At 40.5% G+C, this 24,454-nt stretch overlaps 1 protein-coding gene across 4 annotated transcripts in view; it reads right to left on the bottom strand.

The window, feature by feature from the left end:
* Positions 1-15,050: 15,050 nt before the first annotated feature.
* Positions 15,051-24,454, bottom strand: part of XRN1 (5'-3' exoribonuclease 1) — a 113,033-nt gene continuing 103,629 nt past the window's right edge. The window contains exons 41-44 of one of the 4 annotated variants that reach the window (XM_061419614.1): positions 20,821-20,859; positions 20,308-20,468; positions 19,530-19,834; positions 15,051-17,737 (exon numbers count right to left, since the gene is read on the bottom strand). In XM_061419614.1, coding sequence (XP_061275598.1) covers positions 19,535-19,834; positions 20,308-20,468; positions 20,821-20,859 — 500 coding nt within the window. In that variant the 3' untranslated portion in view covers positions 15,051-17,737; positions 19,530-19,534. Of the gene's footprint in view, positions 19,835-20,307; positions 20,469-20,820; positions 20,860-24,454 lie in introns of all 4 variants that reach the window. The other 3 variants (XM_061419637.1, XM_061419647.1, XM_061419625.1) reach the window with 3 other exon arrangements.

The raw sequence follows: 24,454 nt of genomic DNA, 5'->3' as shown, positions 1-24,454 counted from the left end.
CTCTTCTCGAGGGGATCTTTCTAACTCAGGGACTGAATCCAGGTCTCCTGCATTGCAGGCAGATTCTTTACCATCTGAGCCATGAGGGAAGCCCACCTTTGAGATGTCTTTGAATCATTATTATTCTTAATTGTTTGTATGTGATTCTTTTTTTTTCTTGAAGGCTTTCAAAAGCTTCTTTGTCTCAATGCCATGATGATAGACCTTAGTATATGTTCATTCATTGCTGGGTCATTGAGGAAAACTTCGATCTGAAGAAATCTCAGAAAAAACTTCAATCTGAGGTGGTTGCCAGAGGTTGAAAGGAGGAGTGACTGGAGAATTATTAATTAATGAGCATACAATTTTAGTTAAGTTCTACATGAATTCAGTTTAGAGGAATAAGATCTAGAGACCTGCTGTACAATACTGCATCAATAGTCAACAATGTCATGTTGTACACTTAAATCCTGTAAAGACAGTAGATCTCATGTTCTGTTTTTACTGCAACAAAAGAAAAAGCTTTGAAAGTGCCCTTCTCAGAACACTGTGGTGAGAATTAAATGACAATACTATAAAGCACTTCGTCTGTAAGCAGTATTGCTGTTTTTCTTTGGCAATAAGCCAATTCTGAGAAGAGGACCTGCATAAAGGTAATAATCATGAGGATGGAGAGAAAAGAGCAGCTATAGGAGATGACATTGCATCACAGCTTGCAAACTACATGTGGGGGGTGAAGAAAAGGAGAAATCAAAGATGCTCATGCGATTGTGACCTCTATTATTTACTAGTAATAAGTGTAGAAACAATCATATGATGATACTTCAGCCAAAAATGATGACTTCTTTCACTTAGTGGCACTAAGGAAGTGTCATTGGAGAATTATCTTCTGAAAACCCCAGAGATGCTGTTTAAGAATCCACTGGTGTTTGATTAAGTTATTGAGGTGGGGGAAGTGGTTTGGGTGTGTTGAATTCAGGAAGCATTTATCTAGCAATGTTGGAGAGTGTGCATGCCTGCTTAGTCTCTCAGTCATGTCTGTTTCTTTGCAACTCCATGGACTATAGCCCACCAGGCTCCTCTGTTCATAAGAATACTGGAGTGGGTTGCCATTTCCTCCTCCAGGGAATCTTCTCGACTTAGGGATTGAACCTGCGTCTCTGTTTCCAGCATTGACAGCTGGATGCTTTACCACTGAGCCACCTGGGAATCTCTACCAATGGTGGACTACAGCTTAAAGAAGGAAAGCAAAGATCACAAAAGCAGCATTAATCATTTGTCTCACAGCTTATTCTGCAATATTTAGCTCCTGGATTCCTTGCTACGGACACCTGCATTTGTCTGATACTGTTAACTTGAGCTTTGCTTCGTATTCTTAGTTGAGTCTCCTTAGGGGGACTCTATATTACCCCATAATGGCTTTTTTTCTTTTCAGAGAGGAATAAATGAAATCAATGAGCTGTGACGAATATCTATTGTTCTTAGGCAAGCATCTATGTGCTCATTCTCCAGAAAAGACAAACATATTATTTTGCAACAATATTCCCAATCAAAAGTCCCTCTTTGGCTGGAAATCATCAGCTTACTTTTAAATGTTCTGATTAAAAAGAGAGAGAAAAAGAAAACTTCCCTCAAGGGTCCTGAATGAGGTAGGAGCCTTGTGTGATAAATATATAGTCATCTCTTTGTGAAGGGAATAAAGACTGTATGCTGGCTGATTCCTGGCTTTTCTTGCTCCTTTGAAGTTCTTCCCTGGAAACCTGGGTTTCCTGGCAGCACTCAGCACATAGTAGGCCTTCAACTAACACTTATGGAACCATATCAAAGCATCTCCTTCAGGTGGTGTTGCAGGTTCTCCCTTCTGCAACTGCCAGCCCCAGCCCTGCTAAATCTACCCTGGTCTCTGCTGGCATTTCCTCCACTAATTTATTGCCCTTGCTAGAGAGCTCACCTCTTCTGGTACTGTGTCACTCCTTGGATCCTTTTTTTTTTTTTAATAATCTTTTAAAAGTATTTTTATTTTATTTATTTAGGTCGTACCATGCAGCATGTGGGATCTTAATTCCCAGACCAGGGATCAAACCTGTGCCCCCTGCAGTAAAGGCGCAGACTCTTAATCACTGATCCACTGGGGAAGCCTCACCCTCTCCATTCTCCGAGGAGCACTTCTGCCTCAGCTATGTGTGGAAACGCCCACTGGCCTATTTGTACCTGTCACTGGCCCTGTAACCCGAGTCACAGGAGTGGGAATGTAGTCCTGGAGGAACCGACCTTAAGTACTCCTAGCAAGTAGTCAAAGCCAGTTTTGAGATAATGCTCTGTTTTTTAAAATGTTGGTTCATTCATTCACTCTTGGCCACATTCCTTAAAAAAATATCAGCTATGGAGGGGCACAAAACCTGGCAAGTTTGCACCTAGAGATCTGTACTGTCTTTGCAGTCTGTCCAGCTGTACTGCACACTAAAGATCTGGACCACAAATTTCCTCTTGTCAAATGAAATAAAGATCGATATACTGTCATAAATAGTGGTTCCTGCCATCCTGGTGCTGCAAACGGTTGTCTCTCGGGGTTGTTGTTCCAGAGGTATGAGTTGGATAGAGAGAGACCTGGATCCATTTTGAGAAGCTATCAACCATGAGGGCTTCCTCGAGTGTCTAGATTCCTGATGGTGCTGCCTCCAGAAAAGCAGGGACCCAGGACAGTTTGCTTTGGCAGTCTGATGTGTAATCCATTCTCTTTGGTCTTTCCGACTTTAAGTACAATTCTAGGCCATTCTGAGTGATTCCTTCACTCAATAGTCTCGGATGTCCTGCAGGGTAGGTTGTTTTTCTGTAAAAGACCTCCATTCCAGGATAGAGAACTCTGCTGACATCTAACAAACTCTTTGGGTTCCACAGGTAGTTTGACCACTGCTCATCCAGTTAGGTGTCATATCAGTCATCCAGTTAGGTGTCATATCAGTCATTTGACAACCTGAGCAGAGCTAATTGCTCAATGAGGTGCTTGAGGGAGCTCTGCTAATGTGGATGGATGGATATGTAATGAAGCAAGTATGCTGCTGCTGCTGCTAAGTCACTTCAGTCATGTCCGACTCTGTGCGACCCCATAGACAGCAGCCTACCAAGCTCCCCCGTCCCTGGGATTCTCCAGGCAAGAACACTGGAGTGGGTTGCCATTTCCTTCTGCAATGCATGAAAGTGAAAAGTGAAAGTGAAGTCGCTCAGTCCTGTCCGACTCTTAGCGACCCCATGGACTGCAGCCCACCAGGCTCCTCTGTCCATGGGATTTTCCAGGTAAGAGTACTGGAGTGGGGTGCCATTGCCTTCTCCGAAAGCAAGCATAGTAATATGTTAATGGTATTATCTAGGTATTGGTTATGATCCCCTGGTAGCTCAGAGGTAAAGAATCTGCCTGCAATGCAGAAGACGCAGGAGACTCGGGTTTGATTCCTGGGTGGGGAAGATCCCCTGGAGAAGGAAATTACAACCTACTTCAGTATCTGTGCTGGGGAAATGCTATGGACAGAGGACCTTGGCAGGCTACAGTCCATGGGGTCACAAAGAGTCGTACATGATTGAGCACACACAGGTATTGGGTATATAGATGTTTACTGTACAATATTTTAAATGTTGCTATCTATTAGAAAATTTTCATAGTGAAACGTTGGAAAAGAGAAAAAAACTCCCTTCAAGTGTCTAGCGCTGTGAGTGGTGATCAGCTATCTTTAGCTGTTCGACCAGGTGTTCAGAGAAGCCTGTAGACCTAGGAAGGGGAACATCATTGTGGCAGAGCATGCCAAGTCTCAGAGATACTTGCTGACAGAAACAGACAAGTTTCAGAATGATGCCTAAAACATGACACCATTTTCATAAAATAAAAACAAATAAAAACTTTGTTAAGTAGTTATATGTGCAGATAGTGTGTGGCATCAAAAAAAGATACATACCTTTTTTGTGTAGGATACACATCACATGCTCACAGCAATTACCTCGAAGGTAGTCACAAGATTTTACTCTTCAGTTCAGTCGTTCAGTCGTGTCCGACTCTTCGCGACCCCATGAATCGAAGCACGCCAGGCCTCCCTGTCCATCACCAACTCCCGGAGCTCACTCAGACTCACATCCATCGAGTAAGTGATGCCATCCAGCCATCTCATCCTCTGTCGTCCCCTTCTCCTCCTGCCCCCAATCCCTCCCAGCATCAGAGTCTTTTCCAATGAGTCAACTCTTCGCATGAGGTGGCCAAAGTACTGGAGTTTCAGCTTTAGCATCATTCCTTCCAAAGAAATCCCAGGGCTGATCTTCTTCAGAATGGAGTGGTTGGATCTCCTTGCAGTCCAAGGGACTCTCAAGAGTCTTCTCCAACACCACAGTTCTAAAGCATCAATTCTTCGGCGCTCAGCCTTCTTCACAGTCCAACTCTCACATCCATACATGACCACTGGAAAAACCATAGCTTTGACTAGCCAGACCTTTGTTGGCAAAGTAATGTCTCTGCTTTTGAATATGCTATCTAGGTTGGTCATAAATTTCCTTCCAAAGAGTAAGCATCTTTTAATTTCATGGCTGCATCTGCAGTGATTTTGGAGCCTAGAAAAATAAAGTCTGACACTGTTTCCACTGTTTCCCCATCTATTTCCCATGAAGTGATGGGACCGGATGCCATGATCTTCATTTTCTGAATGTTGAGCTTTAAGCCAACTTTTTCACTCTCCTCTTTCACTCTTTTTCACTCTCCTCTTTTACTCTTACTTGCTTTCAAAATTTTAGGAAATCTGATTTCCACTCTCTTTAATCTATTCTCTGCAATGACACCAGTTTTCATCTTGAAAGAAAACAACCCCTTCTTAAAATCATGTGATGGCTGTTATGAGAATAGCATTTAGGAGTACCTCACATCCCGACCTTTTTTGCTTCAAAGAACATAGCTCTTTAGGAATGGGCTGCGGCAGCCATATTTGTGTTAGTTGATCTTACTTGCTTACATGGTGATGGACATCTGACACAAATAGTCATTTGGAGTTGAGATGGAGAGACGCTAGCCTTAGGCTGTGAGAGGGTAACAGGCAGGAAGGCCAGGGGTCTCCAAATAGAGGAAATAGCCTGCAAGTGTCAGACATTTTTATCTCTCTTAAGCGGCAAGAAAAAACAAACTAGCAATATTTTTCCTTCTCTATACAAATTTAAAGGGAGGTTTCTCTTAAAATATTGTGTTGCCATAATGACACCCGGTTTCGCCTGAAGTTAGCTATTCTCGAGTCTAGAGATAACCAATGCCTTTTTCTTATGGAAATGTTTGTCTTAAGCTATGCTAATGTACTATGCCTTTACCCCAAAACTCTGTCTCCAAGTCGGTTCCGCCTCTTGGCCCAGAACCTACTTGACAAACCAGTATGGATATTGTTCCCCTAATCTATGTAAATGAAACTATTTGTATGTGGTCTGCCCTTCTTCAAGATTCAAGTTAATCATTTTATGGCCCAGGATAAACCATTTATCCCAAAATGCATCTTATGGGTGAGGGCCTGGTGCCATTCTGAATTTTAAGACATTCCTTTCTTTTATTAACAGACTGCTAGTGACTATATAACATCCAGCTAAACACTAGCAGGGGGTACTCTTTCTGCCCCCTTCTGATGCCTATGTCAGAAGCTTTCTCTATCTCCTTTATACTTTAATAAAACTTTATTACACAAAAGCTCTGAGCGATCAAGCCTCGTCTCTGGCCCCGGATTGAATTCTTCTCCTCCGGGGGCCAAGAATCCCGGTGTATTCGCGTGATTCAACAACAACCTTTCATCTTGGGGGCTCGTCCGGGATCCTTCAGGACAAGGTAAGGATGCTTGGAGCTTTAGTTCTTTGTTCTCTTAGCGAACACGTTTTCTGCTATGCTTTACTAACTCTACCGTGTGCTTGTGTAAATGAATGGCATGCCCTGCGTGAAACAAGTAAGGAGCCCTGCTCTGCGGTTCCACGGTGATCTCATACGGCTCATGGCAGAAACCTGTCGGGGCGTTATACCGACCTGCCAATGCCAAGAGGCACCCAATGTCTCCTTCAGGAACCGACCAGAAATGGGCAAAGCGTGTGGACCGAACTCTCCTTTCTCGGTCAAACTTTTCGGTCTCTTTGACCATTTCATAACTCCTTGGGAATTAGAAGTACTAACCTAATCTATCGGATCATAGACTTTCAAGGGACTTGTGATCTATACTGTTACTGTGTACTGTGGCTTAGGTCCCAAACTTGGATTGGTGGTCAAGAAAGTGTCTAGCCTCGCTAAGAATCGAAAGTTCGGAAGCTAGATGGAGCTCTAGCTCCCAGAACATCTCTGAGGTTAAAGGTTACTCAGATTGGGACTGCGATGGGTTTTTTTTTTCCTTTGGTAATGCCGGCTCTTAGTGGATCAGAGGAGGCTGTTATACTGGTGTGGTGATGCTTGGAAAGAACATCTCAGTTTAATGTTCGCGTCGGTCTTATTGTGGTCAGGAAATACTCAGGGTCGTGCACAGGCACTCAGGTGACGAATGTTTCCTACAGTGGTCTTAGCTTGGGAGGCATTCCGGGAGGTTACTCTGATTCACCCCGGGTGACATCAGAGGCAAGCAAGGTTAAGGGTGAAGAGCTGGACGTCAAGTAGGGATGCTATCAAGTCTACCCCTGGTACATCCCCACCCCATCTCGGTGGTAGAACCGGGAGGGACGAGTACGGCCCCTGCGTCGGTAAGGGACAGACTAAGTCCGACCAGGAAGGAAAAGCTTTTGGTGTAACGTCTGTCTACACCCCCATCTAGAGCAGGGAGGGACGCCTCCGGTAGAAAAATGGCGCTGGTCGCTTTTTTCTCTCTTACAGATGGGAGCTAACAATTCCAGCCTCACTCCTTTGAACTGTATCCTGAAAAACTGGGATAGATTTGATCCCCAGGGCTTAAAGAAGACACACCTGGTCTTCCTATGTGATACTGCATGGCCACGGTATCCATTGGAGGACGGCAAACGGTGGCCAGTTGGAGGGTCTCTTAAGTATAATACTGTTCTACAATTAGACCGGTTCTGTAAGGAACAAGGGAAATGGGTAGAAGTAGCATATGTGTTGCCCTTTTTCTCTCTGCGAAATATGCCAGACTTATGTCCTAAGGGTATAGATTTGGGTGTGAAACCTTCAGCTCCTCCCTATCCTCTTCCTTTGCCCCCTGGGACTCCAAACTGGGATTCAAATTGCCCACATGGAGGTCCAAACAACTCCTGTCTCAGTACGACCTCAGACTACTCTGGTTTCAGTAGAAACTCAGACCATCGAAGTAAGCGATGAGATGGAGGACAGGAGACAAAGAGAAGAGGAAAAACAGGTTTCTCCAATCTATCCCTGGGATCATATGCGCAGAGCAGCCAGAGAGACTGAGGAACAGCCACACAAGCTGTTGCCTCTTTATGAAACACCCACCGGGAGAAATAATCAGTCCATGAGAGTTAATAAGCCTTTTTCTTATCAAGAAATACAAAGAATCAAGGAGGATCTGGGAGACTATTTAGAGGACCCAGAAAAATATATCAGAGCTTTTAAAGGTGTTACTTTGCTTTATGACCTCACTTGGAAGGATGTGATGTATATCTTGGGACAAACGCTGACTCCTGAGTCAAAGACTCGAGTTTTGGGAAAAGCGGTTGCTTATGGAGATGAGTGGCTTGGTAATGAATCAGTAGGGAAGAGGGAGAACGAGATAGCGGCCCTCCCCACTGGGAATCAGGCGGTCCCAACTATAGAACCAGACTGGGACTACAACACAGCTAAAGGAAGATGGGATCAGAGTCATTTTGTTAGATGTATTCTTGAAGGACTTAGGCAGGCGCGTTCTAAGCCTTTAAACTATGGCAAATTGGCAGATATAGAACAGGAGAAAGAAGCTCCTGGTAAATTCCTAGATAGACTGAGAGAAGGCCTTCGCAGATTCACTGAGATTGATCCCGAAAGTGAAGAGGGAAAAGTGATCTTAAAGGGTAGATTTCTCACTCAGTCGGCTCCAGATATCCGCCGTAAGCTATTAAAACAGGCGTATGGACCAAATCAGTCTTTAGATACTCTGTTACAACTGGCTCAGACAGTCTATTATGGTAGAGAATATGAAGAAAAGAAAGAAAGGCAAAAAAAGACAAAGGAAAAGGCGGAAGCCTTCGCCATGGCTATGAAAAACGTTCTTAAACAGCCTGAGAAAAATGCCCAGAGGGGCCCAGGTGAAAAGGGATGGGCTTGCTACTGCTGTGGGAAGGAGGGGCACCTCAAGCGGGATTGCCCTCAGGCATCTAAGCCGCCCCCGGCTCCATGTCCGGTCTGCAAAGGACCACACTGGAAGAGAGACTGTCCCCAGAGGCGTAGGTCTCCGGGGTCGGACTCTCAAGACAATCAGGACTGAAGGTGCCCGGGGGTCCCCACACAAGCTCCCGTCCTAATTACACCTGAGGAACCCCGGGTATTAATAGTTGTGGGGGGCCAATCCGTCGATTTCCTTTTAGATACTGGGGCAACTTATTCTGTGCTTACTGAAGCCCCTGGCCCACTTTCTTCCCGATCCGCTTCCGTAATGGGACTGTCTGGACGAGCCAAAGGTATTATTTCAGTTATTCTTTATCTTGCAACTGGGATTCTGTGCTGTTTTCACACGAGTTTCTGATTGTGCCAGAATCTCCCTCACCCCTTTTGGGAAGGGATATACTGTGCAAGGTCCATGCCTCTGTTTTCATGAATATGGAGCCCTCCCTTTCTCTCCCTTTAGTTGAACAAAATGTAAATCCTAGAGTATGGGCTGATGGAAAATCTGTGGGTCGAACACAAAATGCTATTCCGGTAGTTGTTAAGCTCAAAGACCCACACGTGTTTCCACATAAGAAGCAGTATCCACTGAAACCTGAAGTTAAAGAAGGGTTAAAACCCATCATCGAAAATTTAAAGGAACAGAGACTATTAATTCCCTGTAACAGTCCTTGCAACACTCCTATTTTGGGTATAAAGAAATCGAATGGTAAATGGAGACTAGTTCAAGATTTACGAATAATAAATGAGGCTGTAGTTCCTTTACACCCCGTGGTGCCTAATCTTATACTCTATTGTCTGAAATTCCTGAGCGGCCCAAATATTTCTCAGTAATTGATTTAAAGGATGCCTTCTATTCAGTGCCTTTGGCGGAAGAAAGTCAATTCCTATTTGCCTTTGAAGACCCTACGCAGCCAGCTTCTCAGTTAACCTGGACAGTTTTGCCCCAGGGATTTCGTGACAGTCCTCGCTTATTCGGACAAAGTTTGTCACGGGATTTACAAAACTTAATAGCTCTGAACAGTGGTGTTACAATATGTAGATGATATTTTGCTCTGTGCTGAGACAGAGGAAGCTTGTTCGAGCCTCAGAAGATTTCTTAAACTTTCTGGCAGGCTGTGGTTACAAGGCATCAAGAGAAAAGGCTCAGCTTTGTCAACAATCGGTTAGATATCTGGGCCTAATCATATCAAAAGGGACTAGGGCCATAGGCCCTGAGAGAATTAAACCTATACTAAATCACCCCCTACCTATGACTTTAAGACAATTGAGAAGATTTTTGGGAATCACAGGTTACTGTCGCATTTGGATTCCGGGTTATGGAGAACTTGCCCGGCCTTTATATAAACTTATAGCTGAAACTCAGCAGGCCCAAACTGACAAACTGGTTTGGTCTCCAGAAACTCAAAAGGCTTTTAAGGTTCTTCAGACTGCTCTCCTGCAAGCTCCAGCTCTGAGCTTGCCCACAGGGTCAGAATTTAATTTGTTTGTCACTGAAAGAAAAGGTGTGGCATTGGGAGTTTTGACACAACCCCGAGGGCCTCACCAACAACCTATTGCTTATCTAAGCAGAGAATTAGATGTAGTTGCACGTGGGTGGCCCCACTGCCTAAGAGTAATTGGGGCAGCTGCTTTATTAGCACCTGAAGCTTTAAAAATAATTAATGGACGAAACCTTACTGTACTGACTTCTCATGATGTGAGTGGAATCTTAAATTCTAAGGTTAATATTTGGATGACAGACAGTAGGCTTCTTAAGTATCAGTCATTGTTGTTAGAAGGACCAGTAACTAAGCTTAAAGTTTGTGGAAATTTAAATCCTGCCACTTTCCTTCCTGAGAAGGAAAATGAAACACCTGATCACGATTGTTCTCAATTCCTAACTTTAAACTATGCAGCTCGAGAGGATCTAAAGGATACCCCATTAGACAATCCTGACATAGAAATATTTACAGATGGCAGTTCTTTTGTTCAGGATGGAAAGCGTAAAGCAGGTTATGCCGTGGTGACTGCTGAACAGGTTTTAGAAGCAAAATCTCTCCCCCAGGAAACTAGTGCTCAGTTAGCGGAGCTTGTGGCCCTGACCCGAGCTCTAGAGTTAAGCAAAGGGCAGCGGATGGGCCTGATAACCTATGTGAGCTTACTTCTGCTGACTCCAAATATCCTGAGTCTGCTGTTGTATCCTCAAGACAATATATTCCTGTCCTGGGCTCACTCCTATGCTGCATTCCACAATCAGTCTAACTGCTGGGTCTGCGGAGCGCTCCCCTCTTCGTCAGTGGAAGGCTTCCCGTGGTGGACATCCCCACTTCAAGGAAAAGACTTTCTCCAAGTCTGTGAATACCTTCGACAACAATCACATGCGATGCCTCTTCGTCATCTGATGACATCTACCAACCCTAAAATGGACTGGTGCAACACTTTGCACTTTAACTATGGACATAATGTGACTTTTAATTTTGATTCTAAATGTTTTATTTTTACTGTTTGCTCCCTACATCTGTAATTGTATAACTGGATTTGTTTCTAGCCGCATGAAAGCTTTTAAGTTACAAATGGTTGCTCAAACTCCTGCTACTACTGTAGCTACCTCCAGCTACTATTTGGGGCCCCTGGATCAGATATCCTCAATATGAGGATTAGGAGAATATGTTGCCTCACCAATTTAGGGACAACGCCCCTTGTCAGCTCGGAAGTAGTTATGGAATGAGAACGACGCCCCTTTTCCCTAGGCAACATAATTCTCCTAAAAGAAAAGGGGGAATGAGAGGGTAACAGGCAGGAAGGCCAGGGGTCTCCAAATAGAGGAAATAGCCTGCAAGTGTCAGACATTTTTATCTCTCTTAAGCGGCAAGAAAAAACAAACTAGCAATATTTTTTCCTTCTCTATACAAATTTAAAGGGAGGTTTCTCTTAAAATATTGTGTTGCCATAATGACACCCGGTTTCGCCTGAAGTTAGCTATTCTAGAGTCTAGAGATAACCAATGCCTTTTCTTATGGAAATGTTTGTCTTAAGCTATGCTAATGTACTATGCCTTTACCCCAAAACTCTGTCTCCAAGTCGGTTCCGCCTCTTGGCCCAGAACCTACTTGACAAACCAGTATGGATATTGTTCCCCTAATCTATGTAAATGAAACTATTTGTATGGTGGTCTGCCCTTCTTCAAGATTCAAGTTAATCATTTTATGGCCCAGGATAAACCATTTATCCCAAAATGCATCTTATGGGTGAGGGGCCTGGTGCCATTCTGAATTTTAAGACATTCCTTTCTTTTATTAACAGACTGCTAGTGACTATATAACATCCAGCTAAACACTAGCAGGGGGGTACTCTTTCTGCCCCCTTCTGATGCCTATGTCAGAAGCTTTCTCTATCTCCTTTATACTTTAATAAAACTTTATTACACAAAAGCTCTGAGCGATCAAGCCTCGTCTCTGGCCCCGGATTGAATTCTTCTCCTCCGGGGGCCAAGAATCCCGGTGTATTCGCGTGATTCAACAACAACCTTTCATCTGGTTGCTGGAACTGAAGCAATGTCCAAAGGGAATATGGAAGCCCGGTGTTAAACAGAAAGGCAGAGGTGAGACTAGAGAAGGGAGGTATCTTCTGATAGCTTCCTATTCTTGGTCCAGGCCCCTATGAAACTCAGGTATGTTTCTGCTTTTTGGTTCTAGATTTTCTGCGTTCATATAATACATTCTATTCCCTCCTTCATTTTATTTTTTTGAGTTACTTTAAGTGGGATTTTGTTACATCCAAACAAAAAAGCTTGGACTAAGCTTTTGGCCTGAAAGTCAGACACTTTAGCATGGTTTGCAGTGTTATGGTCTTATGCCTACCTTCACCTCCATTTTTCCTCTGATCCCGCTTAATCTGCACTATATACAATTCAGCTCTGGTCAATTTCCTTCCCTTGCTTGGCTCCTTTAAGTTTCAGCTCTTCTAGACACCCTGATATCTTCCGTCTGTGAGATATCCCTTTCTTCTATGTACTTGTTATATTGCTATTATTCTTGGTGGTTTAGTTGTTCCTTCTCTGCTAGACTTCATGGATGATCAAGACTCGGTCTAGGTCTTATTCATAACTCTATGCCTGAGCTAAACCCTTAAAAGATACCAATAAATAGCAAATGAAATGAATGAAATAATATGTTTAAAATAAAACTAGAGAGAATTGATATAGAAACTAGATTAGAAAGCCTAAGCTTTAGAGCAAAGCAAAGCAAATACCATAGGATTTGTAATCAGACTACTGCATAGGTGAAACCTGCCTACATGGTAGGGTCCTGAGAATTAAAGGAGACGATCTTTGTAGACCAGGTAGTATATTGGCCTGTGATATTAAATCCTTAATAAGGATTTAATAATTGGTAGGTATATTTATTTATTGTTTCTATATTTAGGAAGTCAGTGAAACATGGCTAAGACTCTTGCAACTGTAGGAATACATGACTTCATAAAGGACCTCAAAATTCTAAAGGCAACCATTTCCTAAGCTGAAGGAGTTTACTGGGATTACCCTTGTATGAAGGCTGTTTGCAGGCACATCAGAGAGTAAACTCCGATTACCATTAGGGCAAAGCTGTTTTACAGAGCCTCTTTTAGGTATGAACTGTAAGGACTGATTGCCAGCTCAGAATGTGGTTGTTTCTTAACAGCTTGCCTTTGAGAGGTCCAGGTTTCCTCAACAACCCACAGTCCAGTAGTGGTAGCCCCTCAAGGTGACCTGCCCCAATCCCCAACTATAGATGCTGGAACAAACACGTGACCTACAGAGGGTCACACTTCGGAGCCCATGGTCCCATGGAGAATAAGAGTGTGCATTTGAAAGTAACACCTCAATTAAGGTTCGGTTCCTAAGAAGCCTCGTTGTACTTCCTGGATTGGATTCTCTAAGACAGTCCTGAATTCTTACAACAAATTTCCTTTTCTTAAGCTAACTTGAGAGGACTTTGATTTGTTTATTGATTTTCAAGTAAAAAAACTGGCACTAAGTACCCAGTGCTTTAAATACATTACCCATACAAGGGGTGTTGTTTTCTTCCCTTAGGACATGAAGAAACTGAGGCATAGACATTACATAACTTGCCAATCCTAATATAATGACATATTTACAATTAGAGGCAGAGCCAGGATCTGAACTGTGGCATCAGAATCTATAGTTCAGACTTTCTCCACCAATCATCCTGTCAGATCAGATCACATCAGATCAGTTGCTCAGTCGTGTCCACCTCTTTGTGACCCAATGAATAGCAGCACGCTAGGCCTCCCTGTCCATCACCAACTCCCGGAGTTCACTGAGACTCACGTCCATTGAGTCAGTGATTCCATCTGGCCATCTCATCCTCTGTCGTCCCCTTCTCCTCTTGCCTCCAATCCCTCCCAGCATCAGTCTTTTCCAATGAATCAACTCTTCGCATGAGGTGGCTAAAGTACTGGAGTTTCAGCTTTAGCATCATTCCTTTCAAAGAAATCCCAGGGCTGATCTCCTTCAGAATGGAGTGGTTGGATCTCCTTGCAGTCCAAGGGACTCTCAAGAGTCTTCTCCAACACCACAGTTCAAAAGCATCAATTCTTCGGCACTCAACCTTCTTCACAGTCCAACTCTCACATCCATACATGACCACTGGAAAAACCATAGCCTTGACTAGCCAGACCTTTGTTGGCAAAGTAATGTCTCTGCTTTTGAATATGCTATCTAGGTTGGTCATAACTTTCCTTCCAAGGAGTAAGCATCTCTTAATTTCATGGCTGCAGTCACCATCTGTAGTGATTTTGGAGCCTAGAAAAATAAAGTCTGACACTGTTTCCACTGTTTCCCCATCTATTTCCCATGAAGTGATGGGACCGGATGCCATGATCTTCGTTTTCTGAATGTTGAGCTTTAAGCCAACTTTTTCACTCTCCACTTTCACTTTCATCAAGAGGCTTTTGAGTTCCTCTTCACTTTCTGCCATAAGGGTGGCGTCATCTGCATATCTGAGGTTATTGATATTTCTCCCGGCAATCTTGATTCCAGCTTGTGCTTCTTCCAGTCCAGCGTTTCTCATGATGTACTCTGCATAGAAGTTAAATAAGCAGGGTGACAATATACGGCCTTGATGTACTCCTTTTCCTATTTGGAACCAGTCTGTTGTTCCATGTCCAGTTCTAACTCTTGCTTCCTGACCTGCATACAAATTTCTCAAGAGGCAGATCAGATGGTCTGGTATTCCCATCTCTTTCAGAATTTTCCACAGATTATTGTGATCCACACCGTCAAAGGCTTTGGCATAGTCAATAAAGTAGAAATAGATGTTTTTCTGGAATTCTCTTGGTTTTTCCATGATCCAGCAGATGTTGGCAATTTGATCTCTGGTTCCTCTGCCTTTTCTAAAATCAGCTTGAACATCAGAAAGTTCACGGTTCACATATTGCTGAAGCCTGGCTTGGAGAATTTTGAGCATTACTTTACTAGCGTGTGAGATGAGTGCAATTGTGTGGTAGTTTGAGCATTCTTTGGCATTGCCTTTCTTTGGGATTGGAATGAAAACTGACCTTTTCCAGTCCTGTGGCCACTGCTGAGTTTTCCAAATTTGCTGGCATATTGAGTGCAGTACTTTCACAGCATCATCTTTCAGGATTTAGAATACCTCAACTGGAATTCTATCACCCATTGACACAGATTCAAACATCAATATAAATGGATATGAGGTTTAAGTGAATCCTGTAATCTATTTTTAATATCACTGCAAACATACAAGAACAAAAGCTTATGAAATCATTCTCAAATGTTTAATTAAAATCCATATAGCATTTAACATGTATAGATGTTTAAACTCTTTCAGTGACTCATATTTTAAAATCCTTTTACACAACATTTTGAGGCTAACTTCATGCCAAAAATCTACAAATGTACAGTTTAAAACAAAAATACATTTGGAGTCCATTCCAATGCAAGTTGAAAACACTTTAATTGCAGACAATGTATAGATATTTAAAAAAACAAAAGCTAAAAAATGAGCACATAAAAGTCTTCCCTTTTGAATTTTTAATAAAATACTGCTCTGTATAAGATCTAATGAAAAATTCCAGTTACTTATAAAATACTTTTGTGAGGGAAAAAAAGAATTAAGATCTATACGTATGAATTATACTTATATTGTTTAAATGAAAAAAATGTTGAACATGTTGATGATACAGTACACTATTACTCATATATTAAAATAGATGCAAACACTCAAAGAAGCAATTGGATGCAGGCAAAAGAAAATATGAGACTTAAGGTCAAAAAAGCCCCTAAGTTCCAAAACAAACAAAAAATTCACTCCTATTACTTCATGAGAAAACAGTATGAAGATTTGGTTCCAATCACTAAAACATCTACAGGCATTTAATTATTTGGCCTTGGCAATTTACTAGTATGTCAACTGCTGAAATAACAGCAATAGGTGTATTGTTGGAAAAAAATTAATTTTTATAGGTTTAAATATGTAAAACTTTATCTACTGGAAACCAGAGTCTCCATCACGAATTGCACTTGAGATGGCTGAATGCATTGATTGAGCAAGGCATTATTGTTGGTTCACTGAAACACACAAACAAACACAAAAGCAGCTATGGATTTCCGATATTCTTAACTATGAAGACTAGTATCTGTTTTCCTCTCTGAAAGACGCATCAGTGGTGTTGGAGATAAGCCAGTGAAACTCCAGCCTGTCCTCGTTCTGATCGTCATGGTCTCTTACTGCTTCCTGGCGGAAGATGGAGCAGTCTGAGGGAAATATCAGCCAGCTCTGTCTGAAACATATCCTAACTAGGAAAGGAAGCTCCTGCAAAAGACTGCTTCACTGACAAAGCTTATAAGATGTACAGAAAGAACACTGCCAGTTTAAGGTCTGTCACTCTCTATAAAAATGATAAGGGGACTTCTGTGATTCTTTTTTTTTTTTCAGAGGTAGAGAATGTCTGTCATTTCTCTCCAATAAATGAATTCCCCTCCCCAGTAAAAACACGATTTGGAAGCAAGATGGTTCTAAGAAATATAGCAAGCTCAGAAAGCTGGGAAATCATACATAGTAGCTTTTTAAAAAAAGAGGCTCTGGACAATGAGCTGAAGCATATTAGAATGAACTTTAGTGGGGAGGGGGACAACTCTAGCTATCTTAAACTAGACAATCACTATGATAATGTATGATTTACTAATACAAATAGAACAGATGATTTAAAAGTGAGTAAATAAATCACTGCAGTTCATCTATGTCCTTGAGCTAGGAAGAGTATAGTCTGAAAATGCAGTGAAGGACAGGTCTTATTTAACGGGTCTCCTTCTGCCTTCTGCCTCCCTATCTGCCCCTCCTCCCAAATCCAGACTAGTTTGAAAAATATCAGTTTAAAACCAAAGCAAGTACCTGATCATGAAAAAGGAAATAAACAACAAAACCTGCCGCAAGAGTTCTTCATCTCTTCCACCAATAGGAAAAAAAAGATCAAACTTTTGTTTGCCAGTTCTAAAAGAACTACTTATCCCTCTGAACAGCAAGGAAAGTCTTACATTGAAACCAAAGTACACACAGAGGTGAAATTAATTTTTCAGGCAACTGAGTCTCAGATGTTTAAGACATGAGTCTGCATGATATTTAAATCAATTAATACAGTCTATCTGTAAAATGATAAGACTCAGGTAATGTATTGGAAATGGTAAAAAGGACTGAAAGGACCAAGCTTCACAATTCACTTAATCTGCTCAAAAAAAAAAAAAAAGAAAAGAAAACTCTATTGAACAAAGTTATCTAGAAATAATGTTTTATTAAGGAGAGGAAAGTTTAAATAGATTCAGCTGCTCTTGTGACGTGGAAACATGAAGCATTTTGGGGAATCTGCTCTTCTGTGCTCTACACAGTCCACGGTTTCCACACACAGTCCACAACAGATTCAACAGCTGAATGGGCATATTTCTAAATTTTGGGGTAGTCTGAGTCTGTGCCATCCACAAAGGAAAAACTGTAAGTTTCCCAAATCTATCAGTGGACCTGGACTCCTCAAGACTGTCATGAGATACAGTCTCTGCTTCTCACATCCTCTCCAGAGAGAGCACACCTATTGCTCTCAGGCCCATCTCTGGAACAGGTATACAAGGTGAAGAAAATATAGACGAATGCATGACACTATCTGGTCATTATGGGTTTCTCTCCCATTTTAATTTCTCTTTAGTCTTGAGTTGCTTTAGGAGAAGAAGGAAAAGAAAACACTTACTGCCTATCCATCTAGAATTGTCAGTTTGCTTTGTTTGAATATTGAGGAAACCTCCTTATATGGGTTCAGTGGCACTATGCTTATCAAAGTTTCTCTTGAAGTTTTTGGAAGATGGCATGTGCTCCTTCTTCAGTGCTTAAATAAAGATGTGGGCTGTACACTGTTCATATAGGGTGGTCACAGAGAAATGATGAGTGAGGCAATTCTTGAATGCTGGAGTTTGTACAGATACATAAGGTGAAAAATATCATACACTTTAAAGTAGTAGAGGTTAACATAATCTTATGTCACAATTCAACTTTTTTGTATTTCCATAAAAAAAAAACTTACTTTGTGAGGCAAAAAGGACACACTCTCAGAATTACTTGAGCCTCATTACTTCAGATCCTACTACAGAGAAACATGTATTCCCAAAAATGAAATGTTGGGAACCAATGAACATCTGAATCTAGGAAAATTAATAGAAAATAAAATCATAGAAACTCACATGACTATCATAAATGACAAATAATGAACACTTATTTCATACTAAAGGCACTACTAATATACAAATATCCTATTAACACTTAGAGAAACTCTTAACATTTAGCAATTAGAGAAAGAAATCCATTTAACTCAATAGTAGCGTTTTAAAAAACAAATAGACTAAGACTCATGGCAGAGTTTTCAATGAGCCAAATGAAACTAGATATAATAATAAGCAGCTCCATACAAAGATTGTGGTTCCTACTTTTAAAATACTTTTAAAAAAGTATGATAACTTACTTCCTTAAAAATATAAGCATATCACAAAAACTAAAGCATAAATATATATATGTATATATATATATGTATATAAATCCAGGCCCTGGTACCACTGAGAAATTTTCATAAACTCTGATATAATTTCAACAGCCACAGATTGAATAACACACACCCACACATGACATGTACAGATAAAATGCCAGAGTCACGGCACAGTTCAGCATAAAGCTAAAAGTATGGAAAGGGAACGAGGACGGGCATTTGTCATGTAAATAACGTGTATTATATACTAATTGTGCCTGTGCAAACCTTGGAATTTTTAAAAATTTAGAATTTCATCGTCCCAGGAAACACTACTCATGGATCAACAATGGAGCTGTCATGTATGTTTAAGTAAGCAAGTAAAAAGCTAAACAAAAGGCTAATACATTTTAACTACATGATTAATATTTTGTACTTCTATCAGAAGATTAATTTGTAATCATTATACCCTGTAGATTTTGAAACTTAATTTTTTTATTAGAGGTTAACTAATGCTGGTTCTTGAATAATCTAAAAAATTGTAATTATTTCCTCAAATCTAGATCACTATGTATAGTTCTAAGCAGTTAAATGAAATATTCTGATCAGTATTCTGAAATTGCTTTGGTACAAAATGGAGAATAAAGCAAAACTGGCAGCACCAGCACAATGTGATCACGTCACAACAGGTCTAAAGGACCCTCAGAGATAACAGAACATAAGTTAAAATACCTATAAATAAGCGCCACTCTCCTGACAATTCTATTACATCATTAAAAAGAGAAATAAAATCTACATTCAGTAAATTATACTTGAGGCCCAATTTTCATGCTCCATTTAATTATCCCTCAATGACAGTGTAAAAAAAAACGTTTATTATTATTGCAGTACCATGTCTAATTCATAGTTCAGGATGCTTTTAATGACAAGGCCAATGGTTAGAGTGGTACATGTGAATGCTCAGTCCACTGATAGTATTTTAACACAAGGTTTTAGTTTAGTTTTGTTTTTTTTTACAGCTTTGTTGAGGTATAATTGATGTAAAACAAATTGTACATACTTAAGATGCACAATTTGATTTACAGTCTTTTAAATAGCATGAAAGTGCCTGGCAACTAGAAAATTAAAAAATTTAATTGAAATGTATTGTTTTAAAATAGTACATTGTAATTTCTTGTGAGACACAGATATGGATTTATAAAAAGGTGGGAGGAAAGGAAAGAAATTTAATTCCAAGTACCAAATTTATTCAGAAGGTTTAGAAACGCCAAAATTGACAGCCAGTTTTCTTGATTTTCTTCTTGAAGAGCTTGGTGCCGACTTCTGGTGAGGCATACTATGGCCTGGGGAAGCAGCTGCAACTTGAAAAGAAGATGCAGGTTGAGGGATCTGAGAGGATGGTAAGGAAGCTGATGAAGTCTCCTGTGGAATTCCTTTGGTGACATCAGAAGATGCTGACTGGCTAGTGTGAAGCGGGGTGACTTGATAACTCTGGGCCTCCTTATTCTCAAAGTTCTTTTTGTTCGCAACTCTTTTTTTAGTTACCTTTGAGGAATAAAAGAATAATTAAGTAACAATGTAGGCAAAAAAAACTAGTGTCAGAAAATACCATAAATCACGCTGCTAATACTTGTCAAGCATTGCTGACTTGTGACTTTCACTTATAATCTCCAAACCAGACTTTAGAAATTCAAGGAATGTAGTTATGAATAAGATATTTAAAATTTATCCATAATTTCAGTATAAAGAAAATTTATGTTCCTGATTTTAAATCACTGTTTTAGAAAAGGATATTATTACTTGCTACAATTATTTATTAGAACACAAACTCAGACAGCAGGAATTAGGTTAGACGGTTCACCAGTGGTCAAAATATATTCTCAGTACCCACTCCAGTACTGATCAGGCTTCTACTTGGCACTAAGTATGAAATCACTGAATAAATAAAATTTTATCAATAGCTTTGAACAGTAAAAAAAATTCTCTTAAAAATATAGCAATTATCTTCTAGGTCTCACCTGTAGAGGTATGAACTGATTGTGTACACCAGCTGGCATCCCCCCAGCCATGGACATGGTCCCAGCATACGATGTATGATGGAAGGGCTTCCCAGGAACTGGCATTGGTGGTCCCCATGGCACTGAGCCAAAGAGATGAGATGATGAAGGCATGATATTAGCTATTAAAAATCATGGAAAAGCTATTTTAGCAAAATGGCATCATTAAAGCCCTGAAATTTAAGACCTCCCTTTGCTACTTTTCCTTTTAGCTTATTTCACTTTGGCAAAGAGCATACACTTAAGTTCTATTTAACCTTGCTTACAACATTCAAAGTCCTCTTAAGGAATATGAAACACCTACATTCAGCTTATCATTATGCTGTCTGGCCTATGAAGGCCAACAGTACCTTATATTGATACAAGCCTTAGGAATATTTGTAATACTACTAAAAAAAAAAAAAATAGGGTCATTAATCTGTCCCTTGGGGGAGAAAAGCCAGGGCAGAAAGAGAGAAATCTTAAGGATCTCACCTGCCCCCAATGCTAAGTTGCTTCCATAGTGATCCCAGCCTACAAAAAAAAAAAAAAACAAACAGAAAAGCTCAAGTCTTGAAATTTGATCACTTTCATATGATATACACAATCTTTCTCTTTCCTATTCTAACATTTGTAATTTAAGAACTAAAAAAAAAAATCTCACAGCTTGTTTCTTGCTGAAAGTGCACTGAATCAGGGGTTCCCAAAACTGATTTGTTTGTCTGAATCACACGGAAGCTTGTGAAATACAGATTCCTGGGCAATACTCCAGACGTACTAATCAGACTCTGAGGGCCCAGGAATCTGTATTGTTAATAAGCTCCACAAGTGATCCTTACACAGTCAGTACCAGTGCAGTATTTGTGAACTACTGCACTGAACAGTAACAACCAAGACTCTGGCACACTGCCACCAAAGAAAGTCTGTACTGTGCTCAAAGTTTCTTTTCAGAGAGAGAAAAAAGCAGACAGAATTTAAGACTATATAGTCAACTAAAACTCAGCTACGTTTGAGAGAAGCTTGTGAGTATACCTTTAGATAACCTATATGTACTAATTACTTAAAACTAATTTATATATAGTTGCTGGATTTTTTTGATGTGGGTAATTTTTAAAACTTTTAATGAATTCATTACAATATTGCTTCTGTTTTTATGCTTTTGGTTTTTTGGGCCATCAGGCATATGGGATCCTAGCTCCCCAACCAGGTATTGAACCTGCATTGGAAGGTGACGTGTTAACCAATGGACTGCCAGGGAAATCCCCTGGATTCATTTTTGAAAGTGAAAAAGCAATCAAAATGGATTTTCCAAGTTATAGTGGACTTACTACCTTGAGTTATATGAAAACATCAGATTTATTATGCCATAAAAATTTTATGACTAACCATTGTTTATACAGGCAAAGGAATGCCAGTGTAGTATAGTAACAAAATTGTGGGTTTTGTTAACAGATAGATTTGCTTTTGAATGCTACTACTGCTACTTAGTAAGTTATGGCCTCAGACAAATTGCATTTTTTAAACAAATCAAAGTAAAAATAATTATACACATACATATTGTAATAAAAAGGGTTTTCAACAAAATATAGCAGTCATCTGGTGCCTCCCAGGTTTAATTGTTTTAGCTATTTATTTGCATACTGTTCAATAATTTTCTTATACTACTAGCTGATTTTTCAACGTTAGGCATTTTTAGACTAAAACTACTATGATAGATCAAAATTCAGTTCTTTTATACCACACTTCACTACTCGCCCTGTCCTCCCAATATATTATAATATTCGTTTAAAAAATACAGTGTTTGTGGTATGTCACCATATAAATATTATCACTTCAAAGCCAAGTAGGGTACTCTGATTATTCTTTGTTCCTTGTAAAACTTAAAAAAACTCTTTTAAGAGTAATTATCTTTTAAAAGCACCTTAGTCTTCTATGCATCTATCCTTCATGTTTTTTTTTCCAAATGCTGCCCATCTATCAGATCATTATCTCACCTGCCAAGACCTTCCTCTGCCCTCTCAGTTGAGACCAGTTACTTTCTACACCTGCTGAGCAGCTGGCATTCTGGAATTTCCATTCATTGCATATTAGGTATCGTGCAGTTTAGTTTCATGTGTGTGTGTGAAAGTCGCTCAGTCGTGTCTGACACTTGGCAACCCCATGGACAATTCTCCAGGCCAGAATACTGAAGTGGGTAGCCTTTCCCTTCTCCAGGGGATCTTCCAAATCCAGGATTGAACCCAGGTCTCCCACACTGCAGGAAGGTTCTTTACCAGCTGAGCCACAAGGGAAGTCTAAGAATACTGGAGTAGGTAGCCTATCCCTTCTCCAGGGGATCTTCCTGACCCAGGAATCAAACCAAAGTCTCCTGCATTGCAGGCAGATTCTTTACCTACTGAGCTATCAGGGAAGTCTTTAGTTTCATGGTTTTCTTTAAAACAATCAAACAAACAAACAAAAAAACTATTGCTTTGCTTTTTGGATGCAGAATTCAGTAACTTCTAAAGAAGAGTACATAATAAGAAAATGTGCCTGTCTGAAAGGTCCTCATTCTACCCTTGCACTAGATTCACACTTTAGCTTTAGAGAGAAATCTGAGATGAAACTAATTCTGTCTCAGGATTTTGAGGTAATCAATGTTCAACTGCTTTCTAGCTTCTAGTCTCTGTTCAATGATGCAAAAACATTCTGATTTTGATCTTTTATTTGTATTTTTCCTTCATCTCTGACCTCTCTTTATTCAGTTCAGTCGCTCAGCTATGTCTGACTCTTTGCTACCCTATGGACTGTAGGATGCCAGGCTTCCCTGTCTGTCACCAACTCCCGGAGTTTACTCAAACTCATGTCCATTGAGTCGGTGATGCCATCCAACCATCTCATTCTCTGTCGTCCCCTTCTCCTCCCGCCTTCTATTCTTTCTCAGCATCAGGGTCTTTACAAATGAGTCAGTTCTTCGCATCAGGTAGCCAAAGTATTGGAGTTTCAGCTTCAGCATCAATCTTTCTAATGAATATTCAGGATTGATTTTCCTTTAGGATGGACTGGTTGGATTTCCTTGCAGTCCAAGGGACTCTCAAGAGTCTTCTCCAACAACACAGTTCAAAAGCATCAATTCTTTGGTGCTCAGCTTTCTTTATTGTCCAACTCTCACATCCATACATGACTACTGGAAAAATGAGAGCCTTGACAAGATGGACCTTTGTTGGCAAAGCAATGTCTCTGCTTTTTAATATGCTGTCTAGGTTGGTTATAACTTTTCTTCCAAAGAGCAAGTGTCTTTTAATTTCATGGCTGCAATCACCATCTGCAGTGATTTTGGAGACCCCCAAAATAAAGTCTCTCACTGTTTCCACTGTTTCCCCATCTATTTGCCATGAAGTGATGGGACCAGATGCCATGAGCTTAGTTTTCTGAATGTTGAGTTTTAAGCCAAGTTTTTCACTCTCTTCTTTCACCTTCATCAAGAGGCTCTTTAGTTCTTCTTCACTTTTTGCCATAAGTGTGGTGTCATCTGAGTATCTGAGGTTACTGATACATCTCCTGGCAATCTTGATTCCAGTTTGAGCTTCATTGAGACCAGTGTTTCTCATGATATTCTGCATATAAGTTAAATAAGCAGGGCGGCAATATACAGCCTTGACGTACTCCTTTCTTGATTTGGAACCAGTCTGTTATTCCATGTCCAGTTCTAACTGTTGCTTCATGATCTGCATATAGATTTCTCAGGAGGCAGATCAGGTGGTCTGGTATTCCCATCTCTTTCAGAATTTTCCACAGTTTATTGTGATCCACACTGTCAAAAGCTTTGGCACAGTCAATAAAACAGATGTGTTTCTGGAACTCTCTTACTTTTTCGATGATCCAGTGGATGTTGACAATTTGATCTCTGGTTCCTTTGCCTTTTCTAAAACCAGCTTGAACACCTGGAGGTTCATGTACTGTTGAAGCCTGGCTTGGAGAATTTTGAGCATTACTTTGCTAGCATGTGAAATGAGTGCATCTGTGCGATAGTTGGAGCATTCTATGGCATTGCCTTTCTTTGGGATTGGAATGAAAACTGACCTTTTCCAGTCCTGTGGCCACTTCTGAGTTTCCAAATTTGCAGGCATATTGAGTGCAGCACTTTCAC

Source organism: Bos javanicus, chromosome 1 (genome assembly GCF_032452875.1).
Source record: "Bos javanicus breed banteng chromosome 1, ARS-OSU_banteng_1.0, whole genome shotgun sequence".
Taxonomy (NCBI): domain Eukaryota; kingdom Metazoa; phylum Chordata; class Mammalia; order Artiodactyla; family Bovidae; genus Bos; species Bos javanicus.
Note: the sequence above shows the minus strand (reverse complement) of the source record. Positions and strands in the feature narration are given on the sequence as shown.